The 13,344-nt window shown below is 36.3% G+C and overlaps 1 protein-coding gene across 2 annotated transcripts; it reads right to left on the bottom strand.

The window, feature by feature from the left end:
* Nucleotides 1-3,172: 3,172 nt before the first annotated feature.
* Nucleotides 3,173-7,657, bottom strand: LOC149849072 (uncharacterized). Of its 2 annotated transcripts, none has more exons than XM_090013295.1 (6): nucleotides 7,600-7,657; nucleotides 7,292-7,484; nucleotides 5,753-5,862; nucleotides 5,238-5,316; nucleotides 5,071-5,138; nucleotides 3,173-3,273 (listed from the first exon to the last, which is right to left on the bottom strand). In XM_090013295.1, exons 2-6 carry the CDS (start codon nucleotides 7,479-7,481, stop codon nucleotides 3,181-3,183), a joined length of 540 nt encoding a protein of 179 aa, XP_089869421.1. In that variant the 5' UTR covers nucleotides 7,482-7,484; nucleotides 7,600-7,657; the 3' UTR covers nucleotides 3,173-3,180. The 2 variants fall into 2 exon arrangements, with proteins under 2 accessions (XP_089869421.1, XP_089869414.1); XM_090013288.1 differs by lacking the exon at nucleotides 3,173-3,273 and adding an exon at nucleotides 4,531-4,662 and having other exon boundaries at nucleotides 7,600-7,636.
* Between the last annotated feature and the right edge of the window lie 5,687 nt (nucleotides 7,658-13,344).

Genomic DNA, 13,344 nt, shown 5'->3' with positions numbered 1-13,344 from the left:
CATTGGTTCTGTTAAGAAAAAAAATTAAATTTCGCAGCCCATTTCACAGGGCAAAATTTTAAAAAATAAAAATAAAAAAATAGACCAAAATTACCCTGGGTGCGTTGACCGCACCCAGGGTCGGGTTGACCGCACCGGGTGCAGCACCCGCACCCGTGTCGCGTCGCGTCAACGCGGGTGTGGCACATGTCTGGCTGAATCCCTATGACATAGGATGCTCTTAATTATGTGAACCTGTGATGGATATATGAAGGTTGGAAGCTTAAATGTTTTAAGGTATATTAAAATCAATGTTTTATTTGTTATATGTTTGTCATTACAAGTCTTATTGCCTCAAAAGTCTTCTCCTTTTATAACTCTTATCTAAATGTCATCATATGTAGACAAGATTTTTATTACACCTTTGTGTGTTGGTAGCCCTTTGTTGGCCTTCTCTTGGTCTAGTAGCTGAACACACTTGTCTTGAGTGTTATTATATGTAGACAAGGCACGTTGATTCACACCATGGTGTGTGATTTTAGTCCATGTTGGCATTTGTGTCCTTGTTCTAGTCGCTGAGATTTATGCCCATGGTTGGCTTATTTCACTCATTTCAAGTGTCATTTTATGTAGACAAGAGATGTATTGTGTTTTAGCCCATGGTTGGCTTGATACTCTTGTTCTAGTAGTTGAACATACTTGATTTGAGTGTCTTTTTACGAAGACAAGAGATGATTTTGGTCCATATTGGCATGTATTCTCTTGTTCTTGTCGTTGATACACTCATTTCAAGTATTATTACATATAAACAAGAGGTGTTTTTACACACCTTTGTGTGTGTCTTTTGGCATTTAATGACATTATGATTATGTTCTTGTTGTAGTAGCTTATACACTTGATTTGTGGGTTTTGGAGGACTAATGAGGTAGTTGCTTATAGTGGATGAACTGTTGTTGAAATTTGTGAAATTTCATTTATATTTTGTCTTTTAAAGATACAAGTGAATCATATCATTAATATGCATATTTTAAAATCAAACTGATTTTTTGGCATTTAATCTATATATTAAGTGCTTATGGTTTTGGCCACCTTTGTATTTGATATGCAAAATAAGTTTTTGTAATTGCAAACATTTGAGTGAGATGTTCCTAAATGTGTAAGGTTCTCTACTCAAATAAGACTCATTATTTTGCCTCTTAAGTGGACTTAAAACCTTTTGAACTCTTGTGTTTTATACACTCCTTTTATGCTCTTGAGCATTTCCTTCTTGAAATCGCTTTCAAAAAAATTGCCAAAATCAATAACACTTGTCTTTCTATCTTGTAAGCTCAAGTAACATTACTTGACTAAAGTATGATTGGAGTATGTTCATTAATGACTCTTTTAAGTGTTGATTCATTTCATGATATTATATGCATATGCTCATTATGGCCTTTAGGCCCTCATTCAATAAATTTTGTGCAACTTATGCCTCTTCGTAGGCTTCTTGTGGTGTCCCTTAGTGGACCATTGTGTTATTCCTCATTATGAGGTTATGTTTGTCCAATGTTGGACCTTATGAATGCATTATGCATTCTTGTAATTCGTTTCTGCTCACTCTTTAACATGGTATATGATTATGAAAATTGGTTTTCTAAAATCATTTTGCATACATAAATAATTATCTTATTCTGTTAAATCCTGTGCTTCAAATAAAATAATTGTGTTTTTACTGTGCATAGAATATCTTTTTGCACCATTACTTTTGGATGAATCATATGATATGGTTTTTGGTTAATTCATCTTGTTTGGAATATTTCACTTGATTAAAGTGCAAAGATATCTTTTACTTGGCCTTTTTTTTTTTTGTTCCACAGGATCTTAAAGATAAGATGAAAAGAAGTACCTTGGATAGATCATAGAAGATGTTCTCCATTAAAGTCAATTAGAGGAAGATATTTGCAAATCTCCATGGCATCCTTACTGAAGATTCTTGAAGCCTTGAAGATTTTTCCTTGTGTATTCTTCAATCTTTTCGTTTCCCCACGCAAAGATTGAGGGGGGTGTTAAAATGTAACTTTTCATATATATATATATATATATAGAGAGAGAGAGAGAGAGAGATATCTCTATACATATACAAATATATATATTGACATATCATTGTAAAACCCGATAAGGGTATTTTTTTTCTTTTTTCCTTTTACACATTTCAATTGAAATATGGTTGTATTTTTTACATTTTATTTTTCTTCTTTTTATTTCTTTCTTTTTTCTCGTTTTATTACAAAATAGAAGGACCATTGGGGGGCCCACCCTTCTAGTCGTTGCGGCCCCAACGGTCATTAATATGACCGGCTCCCAACGACTAGAAGGGAGCCCCAATGGATCCTCTCTCTCATTTGTTCTCCCTCTATATATTTGAGGGCTCTCCCTCTTGTAGAATAAGGGTTTTTACCCCCTTCCACATAATGAAGATGTATATTTTGTAGCCTTTGTGGCTTTGCCCCTTCATGGGTTTATGTGTTGGCACATTTCGTGCTTTTGTTTACCCATTAGTGGGTGTGTGTATTCGCACTTCATGTGCACGTTTATTGGTTCATTGTTGAACCTAATGTATTCAAAGTCGTTTCCTTACAACTAGGTATAGCTTTGGTCTTGCCTCCATTCGAAAGAAGAATTTTCTTTTTGTTTCTCACCTTAATAAGGATTAATCTAGGCTCCAGATCGAAACCATCCACTAATCACCGTAACTTTACCCCAAATATGATACTTCATATTTGGAAAATGGCCAGTGGCTGTCTGGAAAATGGCCACACATTAATTTTCTTTTTTCTTTTTATTGATCTGGCCAGTGGGTGGCTGAAGAATGGCTGGCTTCCTTTTTTAACTTTTTTCTCTACTTTTTTTTTTCAACCAAAACCTGGCATTTTAACAAAGTTGGTTATTTATTACAAGCTACAAGTGCAGAATAAAATCTTCAGGGAACTGAAGAAGTGGAAGAGATCTTCCACTCGATACGTCCAGTACATGATGACATTCATTATTATATTTGACAATCCCGTTTGGTCTCATAACAATATTGCAATGGGAATATGAGAATTTTCCCATAAGCAAGTTTAATTCCATGTTATAAGAAAACCAAAGCACCAAGGAGCTGCATAGCTTTCGACACTTTAAATAGAAATCATGAAAAAATTTGGTAACAGCAGAAGCAGCATTTTATAATGACTCATAAATCTGGTTACCTGAATGAAAATGTAATATGGAAGATCCCATTAATCTAACTGCCTTCTTTGCATTTTCAACTTCTTCCTGATCAACAATGGAAAAAAAATAATTGAACGCCCTGAAAAAGATGATATAATGCATAAGAGCTTCCTTATTGTTCATCACTTAGGAAGATCCACAATGGAGAAGAGATCTGCCAATAGTAAACCACAAGCATGACAAATAAGCATAGAAATGAGTTCCAACAGATCAACTTCTAATTCAAATTCACAAGGTAATGTTGATCCCATGTCCAAGAAGCATTTTGGAGGATAGAAACTATTGAATCCAAAAATGAAAATGTCTCTCAGAATAAGACAACCCAACAGGGATCTTGATTGGAGAGCTGAACAGTTCAGCGACTAAATCCAAAGAGATAGTCAGAATTGTGGGTTCTTAGTTGGCAAGCACAACAGATTTAGGCACCATGATAAGGCCTGGTATGGCTTAGAAAAAGAAGAAAATTGCAACAGTTAAAATTGGATGCCAATGACCAGTAAGAGCTATAGTTCTTTGAGAACTATTGCCTAGGGCTGGAAAATGAACCAAATGGCTCATGACGCGGCTTGGTTCGGCTTGTCACAAGCTCGTTCATGATTGGCTCATATAGCAGCTCATTTAGTTGAAATAAGACGAGCCTGAACAGAGGGTATTCGTCTAGAGTGAACTCATCTAGATAAAAAATAGGGAATTTTACGTTTAACCACTGAACCTATGACAAAATTATGTTTAACCGCCTGTTGTTTCAAAAAATTTCGAATAGGCGCCTGTGTTTTCAACATATTGTTCACATGACCGCCTGTATCACTTTTCTTGCTAAAGTTACTGCTTTAACCTTAACTGTACTACAACCACAAAAAGTCACATTAAATCATTTTAAAAAAGAGAGAGAGATGGTTAAAGTGTCATTTTAAGGAGTCAGCTGGACTTGCTAAAGTTACTTGTTTAGCCTTAACTATAATACAACTACAAAAAGTGACATTCAGTCATTTCAGGAAAAGAAATGACTAAAATGTGGTTTCAGTAAGTCAACTGGAGTCAAATGATAAAAAAAAAAAGTAGGCTAAAATGGTCATATGAGCAATATCATAAAATTCCCTACATATATATATATATGGTATATATTATATGTGTAATACATAAATAAAATAATGCAAAGAAAATATAAAGAAAAGGATGCATGGAAAACATACATATAAAATATTAACTATTAAGTTTAATATATAATATATGTATTTTAAGAATAATATATAGAAAATATTTATATTCCTGTAAAAGACATGGAGGTTTCGTAAACAAACCAGCTCGTGTTCGACTTGTCTTGTTCAGGGATGAGCTGAGTCTGAGTCACGAGCTTGGTCCACTAGTAAACAAGCTGAGCCCGAACATGCCTTGTTCAGTTCGTTCAGCTCATTTACCAGCCCCAAGTATTGCCTACAAAAAAAAAAGGAAAAAGGATTACGAGATCTTCTTGGGCAAGATTCGCAGGCGCACTTTAGACTCCACAAGAACTTGAAAACCACTTTAAGGTTCCTTCCTTGCACAACTCCACTATAAGGTAATCTGTGGTATGGACAAGGAACAAGACTAGTTGTGTCCTCCTCCACATCTTATAATGACTCCTTAGAGGCCAAGGATAGAGAGGTACATGGTAAGAAGGTAACTCTGCTTTCCTTACAAGGTAAGGAGGAAGTGAGGCATCGATTCCAGAGAGAAGGTATAACAGCAAAAGATAAAATTGGTTGAATGTTTTTAAATTAGAAGCTTTAACAGCTTCAACACATTAATACTAACATATACACAAAAGAATCTGAATTGAAACCCAGAGGAAACGGCAAGAACCTGAGGATTGTACCCCTTGGCTGCTACAAACAATCCACCAACTCGAACCAATGGAAGGCAGTACTCAGCTGAAAATAATTAGTAAAGAGTAAGCTTCCAAAAACAAGCAAATGATTGAAATGAAAAGTCAAATGCTTTAAGAGTTTAACGTAACAAATATAATTGACCTAAAACTCTTAATTCGGCTACTGCTCTTGCCACAGCTACATCAAACACCTCTCTGAAATCTACACTCTGTCCAATACTCTGTTGAATATAGTAAACAAAAGCCACTCACGCATGCAGTGAAGTTTATGAAATATGGACGCAAGTTACACAATGCAAAATAACAGAATGAACAATAATGTTAAAAGCATGGTTTCACTAATCACTGAGATATTAATCAAAGCTGTCAAGCATGAGAACTATTTGTAAACTAGTACAAAGCAACACAAATCATAGACTAGATGTTATAGCAGTGCCATTATATCCTTTTCCAGGGCTTAAATCTTTCATACTTTATATAAGAGTCCAGCATACATTCTCCACTTAACATAGGTTGAATGCCAATTTGTGAACATTAACTTATTTTGGATTTCATGAATTTAGGTTTTACAAAATCCTGAAGAAATACAATTTACATGCATTTGCACAGCTATTCAATATGCAATACCAATGATATGTATAGAGTAGAAGCAATCACCTCAGCCCTTCCACAAACAACTTGTACATTTGACAAATGAGAGTGCTTGATAACGTGCTCCAGAAAAAGACACCTTTTATGCATAGACTCTAACAGGGTCACTTTCCAATCTACATTAGATAATATTTAATGAGGACATCAGAATTCCATGATCTACAAAACAAAAAATTTAACCATCCAACAATGTATGGTAATGTACTAGTTGCAGTTGTAAACGAAAGAAGTCATTTAACCACATAAGTTTAATATTGGGTCATCAACGGCATTTCGACTAGGTGGAAATTAGTTCCATACAACTACTTCCATCCAGCTGGCAGTGCAGGAGGTTGACAGTAAACAAGCTCCACAGGAATTTACAGATGAACTGGTCGAATTCGATCAGGCACTTGGATGGGTACCACATGGTAATTCAATTGGGTGAGAAATTAAGTAATATTACCAACAGAATAAACATTAGATGCTCTATAATCAGCATAATGGATAAGAAAATGTTGAATGATAATAACTTCAGATTTTAACATAAGTAGTACGTGTACCCACTAATCATACAACCATCATCAACATGTATGATATTTGTGTTAAATCCATTGAGATGTGGTAGCTATGATTTGAACTATCAATGTTGTCTACAAATTTTTCTTTTCTCTGTAAGTGCCAACTGAACTCAACATGGTGGAATAGCATGGCCTTCATCAAATGGAATCCCTTGTTCTTTTTTTGTTAATCCTTATTTATGCACCATTTGGTCTAACTAAATTAATCAATTATCTTTAACTTTCATGGTTGAGTTTTTACAGAAACAATTTAAATTCTAGTAATTTATTCATATTTCTTTATATCGGATTCATATTAATCCATACTTATGAAAGTCATCCAAAATATATTTTACATATAGCATAATACCGAAGAATTTTAAAGTTAACTACCATTTTTTGTCTTTTTTCTTGTTTTCACTTTTCCTAATATTCTACCCGAACCTTTATCTATCCTCATCTCCATAAGGAGAGAACTGATATTTCCTCTCTTCTCCTTATTTTGTTTCCTTCACTCGGAATATATACATATATATATTCTTCCTATCAAATTATATGCACAAAGACTTCTCTCCAAACAATATAGAGAATCAAAGATAATTGGGTAGCCCGAACGCTTGAAAGATTGAAGATGCTGCCAAACAATATGGATTATCACACCAAATCTATTTTTCTATATTCCCACCAAGTCATTTCCACAAATCCGTTCGATTACTATCTCCAAAACAGAGCCTAAGGGGCTAACCATGAAACCTTTTTACGGACTGGACTTGGGTAGTCCTCCCATACGTTTGTCATTACTCCTCCAACTTTCCACTACTGTTTCCTTCATCTTCTAACCAAAAGATAAATCAATTCATCACTTGGGAATCCTTCCTAACAACAAATTGCGCTGACCATTCACTACAAAGCCACTGTTTTTAGTAAAAAAGACAAGTACCAACAAAAGGAAAACCGAAAAAAGGAACATCAAAAGATAGAGAGAGAGTGCAGATGAATTCTTCACCTGGGCAAGCGATTGCCAAGACGACACCGGGCAAACCGGCGCCACTTCCGACGTCCACGACATTGAGCCCGTCGTTGGTGGCGGAGCAATGCTTGGCATAATCCTTCGAAATTACGGGAAGGATGGCAAGGGAGTCTTCCACATGCCTTTTCATAACATCACTCGGTTCGGTCACAGCAGTAAGGTTCATGTGCTAATCAACCGGGTTCAACAACCAAAAGCAAAAAAACGGGAAAAAAAAAGAGATCACCAGCAAAACACCCACGAAGCAAAACCAACAAAAAGTTAATAAACACCACAAAACTCACGGTGTTCCAATCCAAGAGCGCGTCGACATAGAGCGCTACTTTCTCCCTCTGGGGGCCACTTAGAGAGGAAAGAAGAGGCGTGTCGTTGCTGCTGTTGGTGATGAAGCAGAGGCTGGTGTTGGCCCTCCTCTTCCTCAAGGATGGTGGTGGACTGGTGGGTAGGATGTAGAGATGGAGGTGGTGGTGCCTGCTGAGCAAGCTCGCCATGCTCCACCGTATCATTTCGGATGGCTTTCTGCTTACAGCTAAATTGATCCAGTATCACTAAGAGGGTGGTGTATGTTCACCCGATGACAAACATATCCTTCATCGAGAAAGTCAAAGATGACGTTGACTCTTCAAAGTCTACGCACATAAACGAACATTAGCCGACGATCCGATGATGATCCGGCGAAACGATGGTGAGCCGATGATTCAATGGTGAGCCGGCGAAACGAACCTGAGTCATCCAAAATGTCTTTTTGAACTTTTCATCGTCATCTTTTTTTTCTTCCTTCTCCGTAAAACACTGTAAGAAATAAAAGGAGGCAAAGAGTTTCTCCTAGAGAAGGCAATGAACATCAACTCTCTCACTCTCTCTCTTTTTTCTTTCTACTTCTGTGCACATCCAGCAGACGATCCTACATTGCCCTATCAAACACCGACTGACCTGCACACTGACTGTAGCATCGTTCAACTTGATTCGTTATGGAGCCTGATTCAGAGTTTTTGCCCTTACAGGAGGGGGGTTTGGGGGCTCCTCCCAATGTAGGTAGCATCGTTCAACTTGATTCGTTGTGGAGCTTGATTTAGAGTTTTTGCTCTTAGAGGAGGGGGGTCCGGGGGCTCCCCCCCCCCCCCCCGATGTGGGGTCCAGGGGGGCCGCCCCTAACGGGGGGCAGCGCCCCCCGGACCAAATTTTTTTGGGGCCTTGGTGTTTGATAGTTTTTTTATTTTCTTTCTCTCTTTTAACTATCGAAAAAGAACAATAAAGCATTTTGTTTAATCGTGGGGCTCATGTTTCCTTCGGTTGTTTCTTGCTCGAGGTTTTCGTAATACCCCTTCCCATGATTTTTCTATTTTTCTTTTTTTGTTTCTTTCCCACGATTTTTTTAATGACTCTCCTATAGTGATTTTTAGTGTTGTCGAGTCTCCAACGAGCCTCACAGCGATTTATAGTGTTGTCCGGTCTTCCAACAGCGATTTGTAGTATTGTTAGGCCTTCCTACAACAATTTATAGTATTTTCGGGTCTCCAACGAGCCTCACAACGATTTATAGTGTTATCCCGCCTTCTAACTGCAATTTGCAGTATTATCGGGTTTTCTTACAGCGATTTGTAGTATTTTCGGGTCTCCAACGAGCCCCACAATGATTTATAGTGTTATCCGGCCTTTCAACACCGATTTGTAGTGTCTTCCACAAATCACTATAGCGATTTATAGTATTTTTGGGTCTTCAACGAGCCCCACAACGATTTATAGTATTGTTGGATCTCACTATAGCGATTTGTAGTGTCTTCCGCAAATCATTATAGTGATTTGTAACGTTATTCAGTAAACAAATCGATGTAAATCGCTACCCGAATTAGGACCAACTTGTTAGGTCCATATCTCCCTAACCAGAGATCATATTTCAAATCCGTAAAAAGTGGTATCTTTGTTATTGAGTCTAGTTTATTTTTGTAAATTTTTAATAATTTCTATTGTCATTTCATTCCCCATTTTAACTAAAAACCAGACCCCTATTATTCTATGTTATTTGGGTTGCACAACACTACAAAAGTGTAGGCACTCGGAACGTACATGGAAGTACACTTGACTATATTCCGATAGAAGGAATACAGTTTAATAATAAGGAAGCTGCATATAAATTTTACAATGATTATTGAAAGTGCAGTAGGATCGAGGCAACGAGCACTAGAGGGGGGATGAATAGTGCTTTTAAATATCGTCTTCAGAATTTTGAAAGATTTTGAAATTCACAAAGTAATCACACAAAGAACACAAGAAATTATCTTGGTTCGGTCTTTCAGACCTACATCCAGTCCCCAAGCAAAACCCGCTTGAGATTTCCACTATCACCTTGTGTAACTACAAGATCATACAGACCAAATTCGGTCCCACTTTCAGTAACATACCTACTGAAAGCAAACAACTCCTTTAAACCAAGAAGTCCTTTTTACAGAAAAATGAAATAAGTAACAACTTATAAACAACCTACGAGCCCTTCTTATAAATGCAAATGAGATGCAATTGGCTTTTGAGGTTGTTGAAATACCTAACTCACGAATTCACTGTCTCTCAAAGGAATTTGAGTGAAAAACTAAAGTGAAAAATATCAAGTGAGTGAGAAAATGAATATGAGTGAAAAGCAAAGAGTAATTCAATGTAATTCGATTGGATTGCATTGCTTTTGAGTGTGGAATGCACTCATATTTATAGTTGAAAGATTCCATACGTTGAGAGTATGAAAGGGTGTCAAAACAATCCATTTTGAATGATCAAAACGTTTGAAAAAATGAAAAGACACGCCTTTTAAAAGTTACAGAAAAATGACAAAATTAGTCGACTGATAGTTAACTATTAGTAGACTGACAGTTATCGTTGGTCGACTAATGAGTTTATCAAGCCGTTTGAAAATTTAAAGTTTTGAAACTTAGTCGACTAGAGAAAAAGTTAGTCGACCGATAATATCATTACTACACTGAAAAATCTTTAAGTCGACTGCTGCTAAATTTTTTTGAAAATACATGTTCTGTCCATTCAACTGATAAAATCATTAGTCGACTGCTGCTAAATTTCCAGAAAATAGACATTCTGTCTGGTCGACTGGTGAAACCTTCGGTCGACTAATTTGACAAAAATGATATTTTGCTTAGAAAATTTGGCACGAAAGGATTAGTCGACTGGTGAGTCTATTGGTCGACTAACAAACACGAAAAATTAAATAAAGAGTTTTCTAAAACGATTTTCATGAAGGGTTCTTTTAGAAAAGTTTTTCTAAAGACTTTTTAGGTGAAATGCAACCGAAATATGCACTCTAAGTAAGGCTCTTACAAGAATCTAAGACTTTTAATGAATTTAACATTTGCACACTAGTCTTCAAAGATTCTTCATTGAATTCTTAAATTCTTGTCATCTTTCTTCATTGCCTTAGCTAAAATGCAGTTGATTCACTTGTTCATCATCAAAACCTTGTACTTAAAGTATCGTGTAAGGCTTCATTGTCGTAACAATCTCCCCCTTTTTTATGATGACAAACTAGTAAAAGATGAAGCATTTAGATGCATAGATGGAGATTTTACTCTTCCTATCAATATGCTACAAAACATTAGAAGTTAGTACAATCAAAGCACATATAGCACATATTGATTGTTTTGCATTTCCATCATTACTTCATGCATTTCTAGAACTTTTCATGAATGCAATTTTCAATGCTTTCACATGATGCAATTTTCATGCATGTGTCTTTGTCTCATGCAAGTTCTATCTTTTTCTCCCCCTTTTGTCATAAGCAAAAAGAGTAAGGGCAGACATAGCATAAGCAAAATACAAATTCAAGTTCAAAATATTACAACCCATAAAGTATCAAAGTTCAGTAAGGACAGTAAACAAAGATCAAGAAAAGTGTTGCTTGATCATCTCCTTGAGTTCAGCAATATCTTTCTGAATTGAAGAAAGTTGTTCAGTCACATCTTCACGAAAAGTGTGTTGATGCAGCTCCAAAGCTTCCATTCGCTGTAAAATTTCATCATTGTCTTGACTAGTAGAGAATTTCTTTCATTTTGCTTGAGATGAAGGTGTCACAGAAGATGGTGAGGGTTCAGAGAGTGATGGTTCAGTTTGATCGAAGTTTAAAGGAGGCAAATATTTGATTTTCATACATTTAAAAATAGTTTGATCAAAGAACTCCTTTTGTTCAATATATTTTTCATTGGTTAAGGGTACTTTGAAATATCTGAAAATACGAGTAAGAAGACATCCATACAGAAGAAAAGGTTTTTGTTTTCACAAATTAGTAAAATACACGTTGGCCTAATTTACAGAAATATTTCCAAATAAGACATAAAGAGCCGTAGAGAGATTTGTGGAATAGTAATCAAAAGATCTTGTTTTAGGTAGAACATTGTGGGCAAGAATTCGTCCAGCAATGCGTGTGCGAGTTTGAAGATTGGTATTTTTGAAAGGAGGACAATGAGGTGCACCGGGAAGAAGAATTTGTTCAAAAATTCTTTCATCATTAAGTTTAATAGTATTGAAAAGAGTTTCTAAAGGTGGAATATCTAGGATTTGTCCAAGCAGTTTAGAATCAAACTCAATTTCAACATCGCGAACAAGAGAGGAAAGAAATCCAGTTTCATGATCAATTTGTAAATTTGTGTAAAACAAGTGGATCAGTAAAGGATAATGAATGGGTCTGCATCGGCATCAAAAAGGTGGGAAATGCTTGGGAATAATTCTCTGATTTTGTAACGAGAAAATAGGTGAAACAGGACATTTCGGCCTGGTAAAATAGGAAGTGCAGAAATCAATCGAAAAGTATCATATAAAAGAGGATTTCTGAGTAATCTGAGAGAAAATCCATGACGTGTTTATGGTGTAGTTGGAGGAGAACCTTGTGCGGATGCAGTCTTCTGACGAGGCATGGTTGATAAGGAACGAAACAGATTCACCTGTCAAAGAAGAATCACAGTTGATGTCAGCTTTCAAATGACGTCTGGTGGGAGTGATTGATCAACAAAATCTTTGAGAGGAACAAGTGGAGATGTTGTAGAGGAGTTGGCTTCTACAGAAAACGACAAGTCTCAGAGAAGAGCAGGCTGAAACACAATAGATGTTGTTTGGCTTTTCAACGCTGCCGTGGATCTCATTAGGCGTTGCAGTAGAAACTCCTTAATTGCGACAGGAGGGTTTCGGTGAGGAGGAGTTCGTCTATTACAGAAACTGGAGATAATGCGGTGAATGACGGCAGGTGAGAAGAGGCTGATGCAAACGTCGTTCGCTGAAGAGGCACCATGTCACGGCAAGAGGATTCCGGCGAGAAGGAGTTCGTCTGACACTCCTAGAGGTTTTCGGAAGAGACAGAGGAGAGAGAGAGGGTTTTATTTATGAAAAGGGGAAAACATATGGGCATAAAAATGAAACGGTGCGTAAAAAAAAACAGGTGTTAAAAACGATTGCAAAAAAAAATCCAAGGGGTATCGGGTCCCTTCAGTTGAAATTTAAAAAAAAAAACATTAGTCGACTAGAATTTTATCGGTCGACTAATAAGGTGTGATTCCTTCAGTAAATTTTTTTTTTAAAACATCAGTCGACTAGAGGTTTATCGGTCGACTAATAAGGTGCAATTTTGAGATTTTGTTCAAAAATAGCATTTTCTAAAAGCAAATTTATAAATCTAAAAATGAGCAAATACCTAGTTCTCTCCTAATTCTCATAAAATCTTCATTTTTAAGTGGTTTAGTGAAGATATCGACATGTTGTTCATTAGTGGATATAAAATTTAACGAAATGTCTTATTTTAACACATGATCTCGTAAGAAATGATGTCTAACTTCAATATACTTAGTCCTTGAGTGTTGAACATGATTTTTCAAAATATTTATAGCACTAGTGTTATCACAATAAATAGTTGATTTGGAGTAATTCAAACTAAAATCTTTTAAGGTCTGTTTCATCCATAGTACTTGTGAACACGCTAAACTAGCCGCTATATATTCTGCTTCAATTGTTGAGAGTGACACTGAATTTTGCCTTTTACTAAA

This window comes from Nuphar pumila, chromosome 1, assembly GCF_984573655.1.
Source record: "Nuphar pumila chromosome 1, dmNupPumi1.hap1.1, whole genome shotgun sequence".
Taxonomy (NCBI): Eukaryota; Viridiplantae; Streptophyta; class Magnoliopsida; order Nymphaeales; family Nymphaeaceae; genus Nuphar; species Nuphar pumila.
The sequence above is the reverse complement of the archived record's forward strand: the minus strand, read 5'-3'. Positions and strand labels throughout refer to the sequence as shown.